The sequence below is a fragment of the Heptranchias perlo genome, chromosome 5 (assembly GCF_035084215.1).
Source record: "Heptranchias perlo isolate sHepPer1 chromosome 5, sHepPer1.hap1, whole genome shotgun sequence".
In the NCBI taxonomy this organism is placed as follows: domain Eukaryota; kingdom Metazoa; phylum Chordata; class Chondrichthyes; order Hexanchiformes; family Hexanchidae; genus Heptranchias; species Heptranchias perlo.
In genome coordinates, this window is record NC_090329.1 from 112,231,032 (window position 1) to 112,250,929 (window position 19,898).

Genomic DNA, 19,898 nt, shown 5'->3' on the forward strand with positions numbered 1-19,898 from the left:
TTAAACTCAGTGCATTTGTATATAGAACTCTTAGTTGGGCCACATACCCTAGCCTGACCTTCAGCTTTGATGCTGGGTTAATCGCCTTACACCTTCCAGTTTTCACTTGATCTGTAGTGTCTAAAGTACACTTTTTTTCTGCTGCTCTATGCTTTTCCCTTTCACTTGTTCATTTTTTTTATTCGTTCACGGGATGTGGGCGTCGCTGGCGAGGCCAGCATTGATTGCCCATCCCTAATTGCCCTCGAGAAGGTGGTGGTGAGCCACCTTCTTGAACCGCTGCAGTCCGTGTGGTGACGGTTCTCCCACAGTGCTGTTAGGAAGGGAGTTCCAGGATTTTGACCCAGCGACAATGAAGGAACGGCGATATATTTCCAAGTCAGGATGGTGTGTGACTTGGAGGGGAACGTGCAGGTGGTGTTGTTCCCATGTGCCTGCTGCTCTTGTCCTTCTAGGTGGTAGACGTCGCGGAAGCCTTGGCGAGTTGCTGCAGTGCATCCTGTGGATGGTACACACTGCAGCCACAGTGCGCCGGTGGTGAAGGGAGTGAATGTTTAGTGTGGTGGATGGGGTGCCAATCAAGCGGGCTGCTTTATCTTGGATGGTGTCGAGCTTCTTGGGTGTTGTTGGAGCTGCACTCATCCAAGCAAGTGGAGAGTATTCCATCACACTCCTGACTTGTGCCTTGCAGATGGTGGAAAGGCTTTGGGGAGTCAGGAGGTGAGTCACTCGCCGCAGAATACCCAGCCTCTGACCTGCTCTCGTAGCCACAGTATTTATATGGCTGGTCCAGTTAAGTTTCTGGACAATGGTGACCCCCAGGATGTTGATGGTGGGGGATTCGGGGATGGTAATGCCGTTGAATATCAAGGGGAGGTGGTTAGACTCTCTCTTGTTGGAGATGGTCATTGCCTGGCACTTATCTGGCACGAATGTTACTTGCCACTTATCAGCCCAAGCCTGGATGTTGTCCAGGTCTTGCTGCATGCGGGCTCGGACTGCTTCATTATTTGAGGGGTTGCGAATGGAACTGAACACTGTGCAGTCATCAGCGAACATCCCCATTTCTGACCTTATGATGGAGGGAAGGTCATTGATGAAGCAGCTGAAGATGGTTGGGCCTCAGACACTGCCCTGAGGAACTCCTGCAGCAATGTCCTGGGGCTGAGATGATTGGCCTCCAACAACCACTACCATCTTCCTTTGTGCTAGGTATGACTCCAGCCACTGGAGAGTTTTCCCCCTGATTCCCATTGATTTCAATTTTACAAGGGCTCCTTGGTGCCACACTCGGTCAAATGCTGCCTTGATGTCAAGGGCAGTCACTCTCACCTCACCTCTGGAATTCAGCTCTTTTGTCCATGTTTGGACCAACGCTGTAATGAGGTCTGGAGCCGAGTGGTCCTGGCGGAACCCAAACTGAGCATCGGTGAGCAGGTTATTGGTGAGTAAGTGCCGCTTGATAGCACTGTCGATGACACCTTCCATCACTTTGCTGATGATTGAGAGTAGACTGATGGGGCGGTAATTGGCCGGATTGGATTTGTCCAGCTTTTTGTGGACAGGACATAAGTGGGCAATTTTCCACATTCTCGTGTAGATGCCAGTGTTGTAGCTGTACTGGAACAGCTTGGCTCGAGGCGCAGCTAGTTCTGGAGTACAAGTCTTCAGCACTACAGCTGGGATGTTGTCGGGGCCCATAGCCTTTTTTTTTTATTATTCGTTCACGGGATGTGGGCGTCGCGGGCAAGGCCGGCATTTATTGCCCATCCCTAATTGCCCTCGAGAAGGTGGTGGTGAGCCGCCTTCTTGAACCGCTGCAGTCCGTGTGATGACAGTTCTCCCACAGTGCTGTTAGGAAGGGAGTTCCAGGTTTTTGACCCAGCGACAATGAAGGAACGGCGATATATTTCCAAGTCGGGATGGTGTGTGACTTGGTGGGGAACCTGCAGGTGGTGTTGTTCCCATGCGCCTGCTGCCCTTGTCCTTCTATTGTAAACAATTTTACAACACCAAGTTATAGTCCAGCAATTTTATTTTAAATTCACAAGCTTTCGGAGGCTTCCCCCTTCGTCAGGTGAACGATGTGAAATGAAATCCTCGAAATGAAATCGCATTTATAATTCACAGAACAATGCTTGGTGAGTACAGACAGTTTTTTCAACTGCCCGTTGCCAAGGCAATCAGTGTGCAGACAGACAGGTGTTACCTGCCAGGTCTCACAGAATATACAAATCACCAAAAAAAAACAACAAACAAAACAAAAACACTGATTGCCTTGGCAACGGGCAGTTGAAAAAACTGTCTGTACTCACCAAGCATTGTTCTGTGAATTATAAATGCGATTTCATTTCGAGGATTTCATTTCACATCGTTCACCTGACGAAGGGGGAAGCCTCCGAAAGCTTGTGAATTTAAAATAAAATTGCTGGACTATAACTTGGTGTTGTAAAATTGTTTACAATTGTCAACCCCAGTCCATCACCGGCATCTCCACATCTTGTCCTTCTAGGTGGTAGAGGTCGCGGGTTTGGGAGGTGCTGTCGAAAAAGCCTCGGCGAGTTGCTGCAGTGCGTCCTGTGGATGGTGCACACTGCAGCCACAGTGCGCCGGTGAAGGGAGTGAATGTTTAGGGTGGTGGATGGGGTGCCCATCAAGCGGGCTGCTTTATCTTGGATGGTGTCGAGCTTCTTGAGTGTTGTTGGAGCTGCACTCATCCAGGCAAGTGGAGAGTATTCCATCACACTCCTGACTTGTGCCTTGTAGATGGTGGAAAGGCTTTGGGGTGTCGGGAGGTGAGTCATTCGCCGCAGAATACCCAGCCTCTGACCTGCTCTCGTAGCCACAGTATTTATATGGCTGGTCCAGTTAAGTTTCTGGTCAATGGTGACCCCCAGGATGTTGATGGTGGGGGATTCGGCGATGGTAATGCCGTTGAATGTCAAGGGGAGGTGGTTAGACTCTCTCTTGTTGGAGATGGTCATTGCCTGGCACTTATCTGGCGCGAATGTTACTTGCCACTTATGAGCCCAAGCCTGGATGTTGTCCAGGTCTTGCTGCATGCAGGCTCGGACTGCTTCATTATCTGAGGGGTTGCAAATGGAACTGAACACTGTGCAGTCATCAGTGAACATCCCCATTTCTGACCTTATGATGGAGGGAAGGTCATTGATGAAGCAGCTGAAGATGGTTGGGCCTCGGACACTGCCCTGAGGAACTCCTGCAGCAATGCCCTGGGGCTGAGATGATTGGCCTCCAACAACCACTACCATCTTCCTTTGTGCTAGGTGTGACTCCAGCCACTGGAGAGTTTTCCCCCTGATTCCCATTGACTTCAATTTTACTAGGGCTCCTTGGTGCCACACTCGGTCAAATGCTGCCTTGATGTCAAGGGCAGTCACTCTCACCTCACCTCTGGAATTCAGCTCTTTTGTCCATGTTTGGGCCAAGGCTGTAATGAGGTCTGGAGCCGAGTGGTCCTGGCGGAACCCAAACTGAGCATCGGTGAGCAGGTTATTGGTGAGTAAGTGCCACTTGATAGCACTGTCGACGACACCTTCCATCACTTTGCTGATGATTGAGAGTAGACTGATGGGGCGGTAATTGGCCGGATTGGATTTGTCCTGCTTTTTGTGGACAGGACATACCTGGGCAATTTTCCACATTGTCGGGTGGATGCCAGTGTTGTAGCTGTACTGGAACAGCTTGGCTGGAGGCGCAGCTAGTTCTGGAGCACAAGTCTTCAGCACTACAGCTGGGATGTTGTCGGGGCCCATCGCCTTTGCTGTATCCAGTGCACTCAGCCGTCTCTTGATATCATGTGGAGTGAATCGAATTGGCCGAAGACTGGCTTCCATGATGGTGGAGATATCGGGAGGAGGCTGAGATGGATCATCCACTCGGCACTTCTGGCTGAAGATGGTTGCAAACGCTTCAGCCTTGTCTTTTGCACTCACGTGCTGGACTCCGCCATCATTGAGGATGGGGATGTTTGCAGAGCTTCCTCCTCCCGTTAGTTGTTAAATTGTCCACCACCATTCACGACTGGATGTGGCAGGACTGCAGAGCTTTGATCTGATTTGTTGGTTGTGGAATTGCTTAGCTCTGTCTATAGCATGTTGCTTCCGCTGTTTAGCATGCATGTAGTCCTGAGTTGTAGCTTCACCAGGTTGGCACCTCATTTTTAGGTACGCCTGGTGCTGCTCCTGGCATGCTCTTCTACACTCCTCATTGAACCAGGGTTGATCCCCTGGCTTGTTGGTAATGGTAGAGTGAGGAATATGCCGGGCCATGAGGTTACAGATTGTGCTGGAATACAATTCTGCTCCTGCTGATGGCCCACAGCGCCTCATGGATGCCCAGTTTTGAGCTGCTGGATCTGTTCTGAATCTATCCCATTTAGCACGGTGGTAGTGCCACACAACACGTTGGATGGTGTCCTCAGTGCGAAGACAGGACTTCATCTCCACGAGGACTGTGCGGTGGTCACTCCTACCAATACTGTCATGGACAGATGCATTTGCGACAGGTAGATTGGTGAGGACGAGGTCAAGTAAGTTTTTCCCTTGTGTTGGTTCGCTCACCACCTGCCGCAGGCCCAGTCTAGCAGCTATGTCCTTCAGGACTCGGCCAGCTCGGTCAGTAGTGGTGCTACCGAGCCACTCTTGGTGATGGACATTGAAGTCCCCCACCCAGAGTACATTTTGTGCCCTTGCTACCCTCAGTGCTTCCTCCAAGTGGTGCTCAACATGGAGGAGGACTGATTCATCAGCTGAGCGAGGACGGTAGGTGGTAATCAGCAGGAGGTTTCCTTGCCCATGTTTGACCTGATGCCATGAGATTTCATGGGGTCCAGAGTCAATATTGAGGACTCCCAGGGCTACTCCCTCCTGACTGTATATCACTGTACCGCCACCTCTGGTGGGTCTGTCCTGCCGGTGGGACAGGACATACCCAGGGATGGTGATGGAAGAGTCTGGGACGTTGGCTGAAAGGTATGATTCTGTGAGTATGGCTATGTCAGGCTGTTGCTTGACTAGTCTGTGGGACAGCTCTCCCAATTTTGGCACAAGTCCCCAGATGTTAGTGCGGAGGACCTTGCAGGGTCGACTGGGCTTGGTGTTTTGCCGTTGTCGTGTCCGGTGCCTCATGGTCCGATGCCGGGTGGTCCGTCCCGTTTTATTCTTATTATGACTTTTCGTAGCGAGATTTTTACAACTGAGTGGCTTGCTCGGCCATTTCAGAGGGCAATTAAGAATCAACCACATTGCTGTGGGTCTGGAGTCACATATAGGCCAGACTGGGTAAGGATGGCAGGTTTCCTTCCCTAAAGGACATTAGTGAACCAGATGGGTTTTTACGACAATCCGGTAGTTTCATGGCCATCATTACTGATACTAGTATTTTAATTCCAGATTTTTATTTAATTAATTGAATTTAATTAATTGAATTTAAATTCGTCAGCTGCCATGGCGGGATTTGAACTCATGACTCTGGATTTTCGTCCAGGCCTCTGGATTACTTGTCCAGTAACATAACCACTGTGCTACCGTACCCACTTGAACAACTGTTTGTACTATTTGTATTGTAAATTTCCCCTGGGTCTTCTCCTCTCTTGCTGCTCTCAACTTTATTCCCTTTTGACTCCCCGGTCAGGTTCCCATCCCCCTGCCACTCTATTTTAAACCTTCCCCATCAGCATTAGCAAATACCCCCGCGAGGACATTGGTCCCGGTGATAGTGATTGTTTTTAGTTCCTCCCTCCCCTTTGCCCCTTGATTTACTACTATTATTGGTATATTATTAGTATCTTCTACTGTGAAGATAGATACAAAATATCTGCTCAATTCCTCTGCCATTTCCTTGTTTTCCATTATTATTTCCCCAGTCTCATCCTCTGAAGGACCAATGTTTACTTTAGCTACTCTCTTCCTTTTTATATACTTGTAGAAGCTTTTACTGTCAGCTTTTATATTTCTTGCTAGTTTACTCTCATAATTTATTTTCTCCCTCTATTATTCTTTTAGTCAGCTTTTGCTGGTTTTTAAAGTTTTCCCAATCTTCGAGCTTACCAGTAATCTTTGCCATGTTGTATGCTTTTTCTTTTAACCTGATACTATCCTTTACTTCCTTAGTTAGCCATGGTTGGTTCACCCTTTTTGTGGAGTCTTTCCTCCTCACAGGGATATATTTTTGTTGCGAGTCATAAAATATCTTTTTAAATGTTTGCCACTGCTTATCCACCATCATACCATCTAATCTGTTTACCCAGTCCACTTTAGCCAATTCCACCCTCATTCCTTTATAACTGCCCTTATTTAAGTTTAATACAGTAGTTTCAGACCCAAGATCCTCGCTCTCAAACTGGATGTGAAATTCTATCATGTTATGATTACTGCTTCCCAAGGGATCCTTTACTTTGAGATCATTAATTAATCCTGTTTCGTTACCCATTACCAGATCCAAAATGGCCTGTTCCCTGACGTATTGGTCTAAGGAACAGTCCCTAATACACTCTATGAACTCCTCCTCAGGGCTATTTTTGCCAATTTGATTTGTCCAATCTATGTGAAAGTTAAAATCGCCCATGATTATTGCATTACTTTTTTACAAGCCCCCCTTATTTCCTGATTAATATTTTGCCCTACAGTGTAGCTACCGTTAGGGGGCCTATATACTATTCCCACTAGTGATTTCTTTCCCTTGCTATTTCTTACCTCCATCCAAATTGATTCGACATCTTGGTCTTCTGAGCCAAGATCATTTCTCACTATTATACCAATTTCATTCTTTATTAACAGGGCTACCCCACCACCTTTACCTTTTTTCCTATCCTTCCAAAATGTTAAATAACCCTGAATATTTAGTTCCCAACCTTGGTCACCTTGCAACCACATCTCTGTAATGGCCATGAGATCACACCCATTTGTTTCTATTTGTGCCGTCAATTCATCTATCTTATTACGAATGTTGCACGCATTCAGATAAAGAACCTTTAATTTTGTCTCTTTACCATTCTTTCCTACCCCGGCCCCATTTGCTAGTGCACTCTTATGTTTGTACGCTCTGTCCCTTCCTGACACACTGTGTTTATCATTACCCCCATCACTTTCCTGTACTACTTCCTTGTCTTTTCTCTTTATCAATCTAAACTTCACCCCACCTGAGCCCTCCCTCCCTCGATTTAGTTTAAAGCCTTCTCTACTGCCCTAGTTATTCGGTTTGCCAGAACACTGGTCCCAGCATGGTTTGGGTGAAGCCCGTCCCAACGGAACAGCTCCCTCTTTCCCCAGTACTGGTGCCAGTGCCCCATGAATTGAAACCCACTTCTCCCACACCAATCTTTCAGCCACGCATTCATCTCTCTGATCTGATTTACCTTGTGCCAATTTGCTCATGGCTTAGGTAATAATCCAGAGATTATCACCTTTGTGGTTCTGCTTTTTAATTTAGTCCCTAGCTGCTCAAACTCCCTCAGCAGAACCTCTTTCTTAGTCCTACCTATGTCGTTGATACCTATGTGGACCACGACAACTGGATCTTCCCCCTCCCACTCCAAGTTTCTCTCCAGCCCTGAGGAGATGCCCTTAACCCTGGCACCGGGTAGGCAACACAGCCTTCCGGACTCTCGCTCTTGGCTGCAGAGAACAGTATCTATCCCTCTAATTATACTGTCGCCTACTACAACCATATTTCTTTTTACTCCCCCCACTTGAATGGCCCCCTGGACTGCGGTGCCGTGGCCAGGTTGCTCATCCTCCCTGCAGTCCCTGCACTCGTCCACAAGGGCTGCAAGAACCTCGTATCTATTGGACAAGTGCAGAGGCTGAGGCTCCTACAGTACCACCTCCTGGATCCCCGTACCTGCCTCACTCGCAGTCACACCCTCCTGTCCCTGACCACGTGCCAATTCTACAGTCTAAGGGGCGTAACTGCCTCCTGGATCAAAGTGTCCAGGTAACTTTCTCCCTCCCTGATGCCTCACAATGTCTGCAGCTCGGACTCCAGCCCCTCAACTCGGAGCCGAAGTTCCTCGAGCTGCAGACATTTATCGCAGATGTAGTCGCTCTGGACAAAACTGTCCAGTAGCTCCCACATATTGCAGCTGCAACACAGCTCCTGCCCTGTCATAATTATTTTACTGAATGGCAGAGCAGGCTCAAGGGGCCATATGGCCTATTCCTGCTCCTGTTTCTTATGTTCTTATGAAAGAGTTTAAGTTTGGAGCACTGCAAATCAAATACGTATACTTCTTGTCACTGTCATTTATTAGGACCAGTGACGGCAAGCATAAAAAGGCACTGTAATGTTGGTCACAGAACAACCCAAACTTCAGGTTTGGCCTCTGGTCTGAGGTCAGTGATATAACTTCCAGGTGAGTGATCTGACTATTCAAGTTACTGATCAATGCTCAAGCAATTTTATCATCCATTCCAGCAATGTGTCCAGAACTGCCAAAAAGCAGTCCAGGGCAGCCATTGAACCAGTTTGGCCAGGGTACATAACCATCTCATTTGCACCAATGTTTTCGCCAATAGTTCCTTTGATCATTCGGTAAATAAATACCCTTGTGATGTTGTATTGAGTCATACTGACCAGCAAAATTTCACGTTCAATTCCTCGTCAATGCAGAATTTGCTGATATTTCTGATCTAGCACATTAGGGATGGCATGCTAACTTACATCTGAAGCAGCTAATGGCAAGTGGCCCAAATAGCATACTGGATTGAACAACAGCAACCATAACATTAATTTTGATGCGATGTGGGATAAACCAATACAATATCCAGGTATACAACTTTAAAAGGAAACTTTAAATAGTACAACAAAACTACTGAACATTAATTTTACCTTTTTTAGCAAAGATTATTGTGATATCAGGAGAAAACAATTAAAGACACATACTAAGCAAGGCCCAATATACAGCCAAGTGGGACAAGATCACCTGAGTGACCAGTACAAATTTATTTTTGCCAATTTCCTTATCTCTTCTTACACCACTGATCCTTCTTGGGGTATTGTTCCAGTGGCACAGAATGCCCTTCAGTACATTCCCCAAGTGGCCATTCTATGTTTGAGCTTAGACAGGGAGACCAGGATTCACCACAATAATCCTGCCTGAAATTGAACGGGATTGAGATGGAAAATGAAGGAAAATGCAGACAATGAGGCCTACTGCCACCTCACCTCCTGACCTGCATTTTTGTCCACCTACGAAGATCACTGTTGGACTTCATTTAAATGGCAGTGGGGAAAGCAGCACCCAGATCTCCATTGAATTTTCCTCTCATCTAGGATGTTACCGCCGCTTCTTACGTCCGTTATGTGGATGGTGGTGGTAGGTTCCAAGAAGCGGCCATAAGGACGCTGAGGTCTGGGAATTGAGGGAGAGGCCATTCCGGCTCCCACTTACCTTGCTTCATAGGCCTCAGTCTCTAACCCTTTGCAGTACACTGGGCTTTCATGAAGGGCTCTGTCTTGGTGGTAGGAATGCTGCTGGGAATCGGCCATTTATATCAGATGAACACCGACCCAGGAAACTAGGTCGGTGTTCCAGCAGTATCAGAAGGGCAGGCAAAAGTCCTGTCCCAGCAGAACATAGAATTACATAGAAATTACAGCACAGAAACACCGCTGCTGGGAGGAGAATCCCGGTCTGAGTGTTCACAGGCTATTCAATGGACAGCATCACAGCCGAACATGATCCTGTTCTCATCCCATGCGCACACACACATTTTTTTATTGGAAATCATTGAATAGAAATCACCAGTGGGAGATTTTTGCTCTCCTTAGTCAAGCAGTACTGAGGTCAACTGTTGCACACCAACTGCTGCCCCAACTAGGGTTTGCTAACTCAATACAGACTAGAAGTTGATTCTGCAAGATTCTTGGCTGGATAATTTGTGATACATTGAGTGGTTCCTCTATGTACTAGGCCATCAGAGGACTCTGTAGAGCACTTTTAAATTGACATTGGGGAAAATGCCAATTGTCATTTTTATGTATATCGTTCTGTCATGTAATATTATTTAAGTTCTACCTCTTGGTTTTCTTCATGTTCATCCTCAGTTTTTTCAGGTTGTTCCACTCCTTCAAGGGCCTTGATAGTTGCTATGTCAGCCAGCTCCTCTTCTGTTAGTTCATCATCATATTCAGGCCCAATTTTTTTCTTAGTTTTAGGAATAATGAGCTCCTGAAGAAGTTCTACGAACTGAATGTGGAAGATACCCAATTTGTTTGCCAACCACCTGCTGTGGACTGTTTTACCAGATCCTTTTGCCCCAAATATGAATACTCTCAGTGGAGGTGGCTGTTTGAAAACAAAAAACATACTTTCGTGGGGGTAACTAAAATCATTTGTTAGATGATTTTTTTCACATGCAAAACTTTGAGGCTTGCATTAAATCACAGTATTAAACAGAACGATAGCACACAAAACAAATCACAGAATCTCAGTATTGCTTGGGCGATGTACTTTGCCATATACAACAACTTAATTTTTGCTAACTATTTTGAATTATCAACTTGAGAGATTTACTGCTGAGGAATGGAACACTTACACTACTTTTGGCACCCAGTGTTGGCATCATACAGTAGAGCACAGGTTAAATTTTGAGTAAAGCCAAAAAGTAACCCCTTAAGTGTTTTAAACCCCACTGTGCAAGTAGCCGTGCAAATTTTCCATTTCCTGAACCAGCCACCTCTATAGGCTCTCTAAGTGAGGCCAAGTTAGTGCACAATGTTGGGCAATTTTACATTTTGGACAAGTGTTCACTAGCAAGTGGATTGAAGCCATCCAAACTCACTTCGCCTAGGATCCTTATAGCCAACAGAGTGGACATTTTCGTTTGATCAGTCATTTCTGGATTCAGGTTCCAGTAGGAAAGAACAGCGTTCCAACCTAAATACCATGCTGAAATTCCATGGCCTAGAAATCGGAGCGCCCAAAAAATGGGTGCTATGTGGCCAAATTTCTGGGCCCATAACTTTTAAAATATCCTTAATGATTATTGAAGGTTTTGTTTGTGATTATCCTTACATTCTGTTTCAGATTTTGTGTTAACATTAATCACATTAAGGAGAATAAAGACAAGATAAATGAATATAATTTTGACAATAGAAGTTGTCATTTTTTTAAAAATATGTATTTTAAATGTCAATTTTTAAAATATATATTATAAATTTACTAAAATAGGACAAATTTACTAAAATGGGACAAAGGTAAAATTTTAAATTAGCTAATGCAATTCTTATTGCAGAAGATGATTAATATTCAAAGATCATTACCGTTAGAGGTTCTTTTTCATTTATATATTCTTCTGGATTTTGTAAAAACTTAATTCTAGCATCCGGATTAGAAAAATAATAATATTTTTCTCGATATCTAGCAGCACATTCTTGATCACCTGGAAAAAGAACTGAATTCTCTTTTAAAGCCACAGGGCAGTAATGTTTACTGTCACCCATCTGCCTGTTCTTTGTCTGAGTCAACTCTTCATTCTGGAAGGAAATTGAAACAATGTTTAAGTTTTGCACCACATTACACAATAACTTTAGCATTTGTAGTTTACCAATATTTATTCAACAACTAACAAAGTAATTGGGAATTTTTGTTAATTTCTTGAAGGTAAATTTCTTCATTTTCCCCCCCAAATTCAGCATGGCATTCAACAATTGTGCCAAAGAAAGACCTCTATTAAAGTAATTTTGAACCAATCATTTGAATGTGCCTTAGAGTAGCACACATCATCTAACCTTTAGCACTGCTTGTTGGGAAGAGCCCAACGTCATCAGGACACGATCTGCATATTTAAAGCAGACCCCGCTGCCTTCCTGCAGGTGTTCTGATTGCCTACTCAAAAGACAGGTTAATATCAGGACCCAGCGGGAAGGCAGTGAGATCACAGTGGTTAAGTCGCTGCCCTATTTTAACTCCACCCACCCCCAGCTCGGTTTCTGCCAGGCGGGTGGAGTTAAAATCTGGGCCATAGAAACACAAGTAGGCCATTCAGCCCCTTGACCTTGGTCTGCCATTCAATTAGATCATGGCTAATCTGTACCTCTTAGCCCACCTTTGCTCCATATCACTTGATACCCGTGACTAACAAAAATCTATCAATCTCAGTCTTGAAAGTTTCAAGTGAACTAGCAACAACAGCCTTGTGGGGGGAGAGAGTTCCTGATTTCTACTACCCTTTGTGTGAAGATGTGCTTCCTAATTTCACTCCTGAATGGCCTGGCTCTGATTTTTAGATTATATGCCCCCACCAGAGGGAATAATTGGTCTATATCTACCCTATTGAATCCTTTTGTCATTTTAAACACTTCGATTAGATCACCCCTCAATCTTCTATACTCAAGCGAATACAAGCCAAGGAAGGTGCCTAATCTAGTGGAGTGCCAGCTCCATCCCGGAAACATTAAGTACACACTCCATACTGCTTTATAAGGGGGGCAGAAAAGACTCAACCAATGTTTTGAAATTTTCAGGGGGACAGACCTGGAATCAGACCAGGTGAGCCCTATTTGCATTGGCAAGAGGCTGGTACACCTCTTTTAATTAGAGACAATGGCATTCCCGGGCCAGCCATGATGAAACTTACATCCTAAGAATCCATTGCTCTACCCCAAATGGGAGCTAGCAGAAAGTCTGCGTTCACGACTTAATTTTCGGCCCTTCTGCCATACTCCCACCTGACTTACGGCGAGTGTGTCAGAAGGGCCACAGATTTTCACCCCCTATGTATCTGCCAAAATCTTTCTCGCAATCATATTTCTTTTCTCTGCATCTGCCTCTATCTCCAACTCACTTCTCATTATTATGAATGATTGCTTCCTCTAAGTATTCACAAGGGAAGATATGAACAAAAATGCCCTCTCCCAAAAAAAAGAGTATCAAGACAAAATTCAGGTTTATGATATAAATGAGTTGGAAGTCCTAGACATGATGAAAGGACTTAAAACAAATAAATCACAGGGTTGGGTGGTATTTATCCCAGAGTGCTAAAAGAGACTAGCGAGGAGATTTGTGAGGCAATGACAATCATTATGAGAAGGTCATTGGACACTGGGGAAATATAAGGGATTGAAAACAGGCAAATGTAGTGCACATGTTCAAAAAGGGTCAACTACAGACTCATTAAAATAATGGCATCAATTATCAGGAGTGCACTTGAGCATTATGTGTGCAACAACAATATAGTAAACAATAGTCAACACGGCTTTAAACGAGCAAGATCCTGCCTCACCAACCCCCTTGACTCTTTGCGGAAGTAACAGCTTGATTTTACTAAACCCTATGACGTTGTGTATTTAGACTTCCAAAAGGAATTTAACAAAGTTTCACATTAAGGGCAAAAATTTGGCAGATGGAGTGTAATGTGGGAAAATGTGAAGTCATCCACTTTGGGAGGAAAAATAAAAAAGCAAAATATTATTTGAATGGAGAAATACTACAAAATGCTGCGGTACAGAGGGATCTGGGTGTCCTCGTACATGAAACACAAAATGTCAACATACAGGTGCAGCAAGTAGTCCGGAAGGCAAATGGAATATTGGCCTTTATTTCTAGGGGTTGGAGTATAAAAGCAGGGAGGTCATGCTGCAACTATACAGGGTGCTGGTGAAACCACACCTGGAGTACTGTGTACAGTTCTGGTGCCCTTATTTAAGGAAGGACATACTTGCATTGGAGGCAGTTCAGAGAAGGTTCACTAGGTTGATTCCGGGTATGGAAGGGTTGTCTTATGAGGAAAGATTGCACAGGTTGGGTCTATATTCATTGAAGTTTAGAAGAATAAGAGGATATCTTATTGAAACACACAAGATTCTGAGGGGACTCAACAGGGTAGATGCTGAGAGGATGTTACCCCTCATGGAGGAATCTAAAACTAGGGGATATAGTCTCAGAATAAGGGGTCGCCTGTTTAAGACAAAAATGAGGAGGAATTTCTTCTCCCAGAGGGTCGTGAATCTTTGGAACTCTTTACCCCAAAAAGCTGTGGAGGCTGATTCATTGAATACATTCAAGTTAGACAAATTTTTGATCAGCAAGGGAGTCAAAGGATATGGGGAAAAGGCGGGAAAGTGGAGTTGAGGTAAAAATCAGATCAGCCATGATCTCACTAAATGGTGGAACAGGCTTGAGGGGCCGAAAGGCCTACTCCTGCTCCTATCTCTTCTTATGGTCTGATGTTCAAAGCTGAGTTTGGTAGATTTTTGGACTCTAGGAGAATCAATGGATATGGGGAATGGGCAGGAAAGTGGAATTGAGGTCAAAGATCAGCCATGATCTTATTGAATGGCGGAAAAGGCTCGAGGGGCCATATGGCCTACTCCTGCTTCCATTTCTTATGTTCTTATGTTCATGGGAACTGAAAGCTGTGTGTTCCATCTAGCTGATGCCTCCTTTCCACAGGAAAGTGATAAAAGTGTTGTTCCTTGTAAACATAGCAGTTACCACTTTCCTAATATGTGTGCAGTGCAGAATGCGCCTGAAAGGACAGGTGTCTTGGAAGGATGACGTACCACGAATGTGTGATGCTGTGTAGCTTTTACTTCTAAGGGAAGGAGGGTCCCCGATCCAGATGTGTGCAGGTCATTGGGCAGTAGGGGCAGAACTCTGTGGCAGCCTGCCTTGAAGAAAGGACTCCCCTAACATATGATGATGTAGTCAAAACACCTCAGGTTATTGCAGACATTTTTGGTTCCTTGCAAACTCCACTTCTCATTTCAGTTATGCAGGACAGTCCCCAACACTTATAGCAGGCGAGTTCATGCAAACACAGTTCGCCCGCTATACACTCTGAATACTCTAACAAATGCTTCCTGAAACTGAGATGTTTTTAGTGCCTAAATAATACAGCAGCCTATTGTCCAATTACATTTGACAGACTTTATGGCAGGTGAGCATTAGTACTCAAAATATGTACTGCACTTTGATCATTTACATTCATTGCACTTTTATCAATTATATTACATTTCTCTTTTTTCTACCAATTTTAAGTATGTAATTTATGTCTTATGTACTTAATTATGCCTTATCTTTACAATGGATTAAGGAGAACATTTTCCAGTTCCCTGTCTTGATGACATTGGTTTGGGCAGAGTGTATACGAAGTCATCTATAATTCTTATAGAAGCAGCCAGTTATGCAAGTTCGGTAGAATAATGACAATAACGCCATGAGCGAATACTTGTGTATGGATAATGACACTCAGAATGCTCCTATTGCTAAATGACATCACCTTCTTGTTTTGTAAATGATAATCTCAGCATGCGTGGAATCAGTCTTTTACCTATCTGCACGTTAAAAAAGATTTCCCGTCCGAAATCTTTGAAGTCATATCAGCTAAAGAAGTAATTGAAAAAGTTTCACAATGCAAACACTTTTCTGCAAGTCTAGAAAATCTACATAGTTAGACAAAAAGAAAATGTTTTTCTTGATAAGTCCAGCCTATGTTATCGAGGACTCTTCCCATGCAGAATATTTATAGTGAGTAAACACAGCTGAAATAAATGGGCCACTTAAGACGCTATAACCAGCAACTTTGAAATTGGCGTTAATGCAAATGGTTAATGGATTTTTGCTTTTTGGCCAATATAAACGACTGCCTGTTTTAAACGTGGAATTTTTAAGTGGTGTGGACTGTATGTTCAAAATTTCAAACAGAATAACCATCCTCAGCTCTTTGTAAAGTGCAACATGAAAGGCAACAGTTTGTAATAATAATGGAAGAAATGTATTGGTGGGAACAAAAGCCCAAAAATAGTGCATGACCCAACAAAACCAATTAATACATGGAGCAAAATGCAACAAAGGCCACATCACAAGATACTTACAGATAAGGAAAGCCATTCAGCCCATCCTAATTCATTCTTCCAGAAGAACTTTACACTCCCCCCACATTTGTAGCTAATTGTTACTTATATGATTCCAGGCTTTTGCCTCCACCCAGAAATCCATTCCAAGTGTTGATCACTCTACATGAAGAAGAATCTCCTGATATCTACCCTAAAATTACCGTTTACTAACTTGAACCTGTATCCCCTAGTTCTACTCCCATTATTTTAATGTATTTATTTTAAAGTAGTGTTCCAGATTAACCTTTTCTGTACCTTATACACCTCTAGAAGATCACATCTCAGCTGCCTCTTTTGAAGACTGAAAAGCCAAAGTCTCTCCAATGTTTAATCATTACACAGACCCTAGACAATAGGGGGCATGAGAAGGTGGGTTAGGAGTGGGTGGGAAGGTAAAAATTTTTTTTAAAACTAAAACCCGACCCCAACCCACCCACTTCTGGTTTTAACAGAGGTGGGTCGAGGGGCGGGCGACCAACCTGGTCTAAGGAGGCTCGTCGGCCAGAGAAAGCTTTTAAGGAGGTTGCGGGCCTCCATTTGGACAGGTTTTTTATTTTTAACTCCTGGGAGCTGGGATTCCTGGGCCTTCTGCTTCACACCATGTGAGAGGAGGCGAGAAGGCCCAATAGAGCAGGTAAGTGCCTTTATTGCACTGCTTGTGGGCCAGGAGGAGCAAGAATGTTTCCTCCAGGCCCAACAAGCGTACCTGCCTTGATCCCACACACGATCGACCGAACCCCTCCCCACGTCCGCCCCCCCCCCCACTTCCAATCACCAAACCCCCCCACGATCTCCGACCCCCCCCACGATACGATCTCCAACCCCCCCCATGATCTCCGACCCCCTCCATGATCTCAGACACCTCCACGATCTCCGACCCCCGATGTCCGACCCCCCTGCTGACCCCGACCCCGATGACTCCCCTGATAACCCCCAATCCCGATGACTCCCCCGATGCCCACCTACCCTGACCCGACCCCGATGACTCCCCCTGGATGACCGATCTCCACGCACTTCCAATGACCCCCGACCCGGACTCCCTCCACCCCCCCATTTAAGACTTAGCTGCTGGCACCCACCCCCTGGCTGTTCTCACGTCCGACTGACAGCCAGCCTGTCAATCTGGCTAGCCTGTCGGGCGGAAAACCTACAAAAAAAAATTAAAAGACATCCTTATGTCAAAATTATAAGGACGTCCGGGAAACCCGTACTCTCCCGCCCCCTCCCCCCCGGCCCTCTTCTTGTTAAAATTTACCCCTAGAGATCAAGCTTGTGGCTCTTCCCTGGACTACCATCTGTACTGGAATGTCCCCCTTGTTTCCCCACAAGCAGAAATGAATACAGTACTCAAGTTGCGTTCTTTCAGGAACACTGTACAATTTGATCACAACTTCCTCTGACTTGTATTTTATTCTACTGTTTGACTATGTAGTTCAACATTAAACATTGAGAAGACCAAAGCCATTGTCTTCGGCCCCTGCCACAGACTCCATTCCCTAGCCACCGATTCTATCCCCCTTCCTGGTCACTATCTCAGGCTGTTAGCAACCTCTGTGTCCTATTTGACCCTGAGCTGAGCTTCTGACTCCATAGCCACTCTATCACAAAACCACCTACTTCCACCTTTGTAACATCAGCCATCTCTATCCCCACCTCTGCTGCTGAAACCCTTATCCAGACTCAATATTCCAATGCTCTCTTGGTCGGCCTCCCATCTTCCATCTTCCATAAACCTGACCTTCTCCAAAACTCTGCTGCCCATATCCTAACTCGCACCAAGTCCCATCCGTCTATCACCCCTGTGCTCACTAACCTACATTGGCTCACAGTCCGCCGCCTCCTCGATTTTAAAATTCTCATCCTTGTGTTCAAATCCCTCCATGCCTCGCTCCTTCTTACTTCTGTACCCTCTTCCAGACCTACAACCCTCCGAGAACTCTGTTTAAGAACATAAGAAACAGGAACAGGAGTAGGACATATGGCCCCTCAAACCTGCACTGTCATTCAATAATACCAAGGCTGATCTTCTACCTTAACTCCACTTTCCCACCCTATCCCCATATCCTTTGATTCCCTTAGTGTTCAAAAATCTATCAATCTCAGTCTTTAATATTCAATGACTGAGCATCCATAGCCCTTTGGGGTAGAGAATTCTGAAGATTCATAACCCTCTGAGTGAAGAAATTTTCCTCAATCTTGGTCCTAAATGGCCGACCATTTACCTTGAGACTATGAACTCTAGTTCTAGACTCTCCAGCCAGGGGAAACAGCCTCTCAACATCTATCCTGTCAAGCCCTCTAAGAATTTTATATGTCTCAATTAGATCACTTCTCATTCTTGTAAACTCCAGAGAATATAGGCACGTTCTACTCAATCTCTGCTCAATCTCTCCTCCATCTCTTAGCCTCTTATGCATCCCCCACTTCTTTTGCCCCACCAATGGAGCCACTCACCGACCCACTCACATATTTTGTTTAGCTCATTCTATGATTTCTAGGCTGCCCTTCAATTCTACTCTTGAGTTTGATTTCTATTGCAAATTTGACCAACTTGCATTGAATTTCTGAATCTAAATTATTGATGTAAACAGCAATGTTTACCCCTTAAACAGTACCTGTTGTTTTTACCCATCAGTCAATTTCTTATCCATACTCAAGTTTTGCTCTGAATCCACACAACTTTGAGCTTAATTATAAACCTTTGGGGATCGATTTTCGGAGCCCCGAGCCGGCGGGTTTGTGGCGAGGGGGCTCCGAAAATCGGGGATTCCCGGGGCGGGTCCGGAGCTTGGCTCCAACCCGCCCACTTCCAGGTTCCACAGTGACGCGCTTAGATGCGCGCGCAGTCCCCGCATGCGGGACTCCTGCCGCCAATTAGAGCCGGCGGGATGCCATTTAAGGTAATTATTTTGATACTTTAGGTCATTAGCAGACCTGATTGACATGATATTTTAGAAGGGGTGGGATTTTCATCTCAACTGAGACTGTTTCCTGTACTGGTGGAAACACTCCAAAGTTCAAATTGACGTGTTGCAGCCATCAGCCTGTGGCAGCTGCAAAGGTCCATTTGACAGGTGGGGTGGGGGGGGAGACCCTCACTCATTGCAGGAGGCCAGTCTGTCACTTTGGACAAAGTTTAGCCTCCACCACCCTCCTCCCAACAATAAAATTCACAAACTTGCGCACTCACCCCGGTGTGCAGACACATTTACCTACCTTGCGGACCCCCTCAAACGTACATCTTCCAGATGGGGGCCGCCGTAGCTGCAGTCATGACCTCCGTGGAGGACAAACAGCATCACCAGCTGTTCCAGTACAGCTACAACACTGGCATCTATCTGACAATGTGGAAAATTGCCCAGGTATGTCCTGTCCACAAAAAGCAGGACAAATCTAATCCGGCCAATTACACCCCCATCAGTCTACTCTCAATCATCAGCAAAGTGATGGAAGGTGTCGTCGACAGTGCTATCAAGCAGCACTTACTCACCAATAACCTGCTCACCGATGCTCAGTTTGGGTTCCATCATGACCACTCGGCTCCAGAACTCATTACAGCCTTGGTCCAAACATGGACAAAAGAGCTGAATTCCAGAGGTGAGGTGAGAGTGACTGCCCTTGACATCAAGGCAGCATTTGACCGAGTGTGGCACCAAGGAGCCCGAGTAAAATTGAAGTCAATGGGAATCAGGGGGAAAACTCTCCAGTGGCTGGAGTCATACCTAGCACAAAGGAAGATGGTAGTGGTTGTTGGAGGCCAATCATCTCAGCCCCAGGGCATTGCTGCAGGAGTTCCTCAGGGCAGTGTCCTAGGCCCAACCATCTTCAGCTGCTTCATCAATGACCTTCCCTCCATCATAAGGTCAGAAATGGGGATGTTCGCTGATGATTGCACAGTGTTCAGTTCCATTCGCAACCCCTCAAATAATGAAGCAGTCCGAGCCCGCATGCAGCAGACCTGGACAACATCCAGGCTTGGGCTGATAAGTGGCAAGTAACATTCGCGCCAGACAAATGCCAGGCAATGACCATCTCCA

General features: G+C 45.3%; 1 protein-coding gene across 1 annotated transcript in view; it reads right to left on the reverse strand.

Moving 5' to 3' along the window:
- ak9 (adenylate kinase 9) overlaps nt 1–19,898 on the reverse strand; it is a 404,375-nt gene that overhangs the window by 183,225 nt on the left and 201,252 nt on the right. Inside the window, exons 19-20 of the mRNA XM_067985304.1 lie at nt 11,287–11,499; nt 10,040–10,309 (exon numbers count right to left, since the gene is read on the reverse strand). Coding sequence (XP_067841405.1) covers nt 10,040–10,309; nt 11,287–11,499 — 483 coding nt within the window. The remainder of the gene's footprint in view (nt 1–10,039; nt 10,310–11,286; nt 11,500–19,898) is intronic.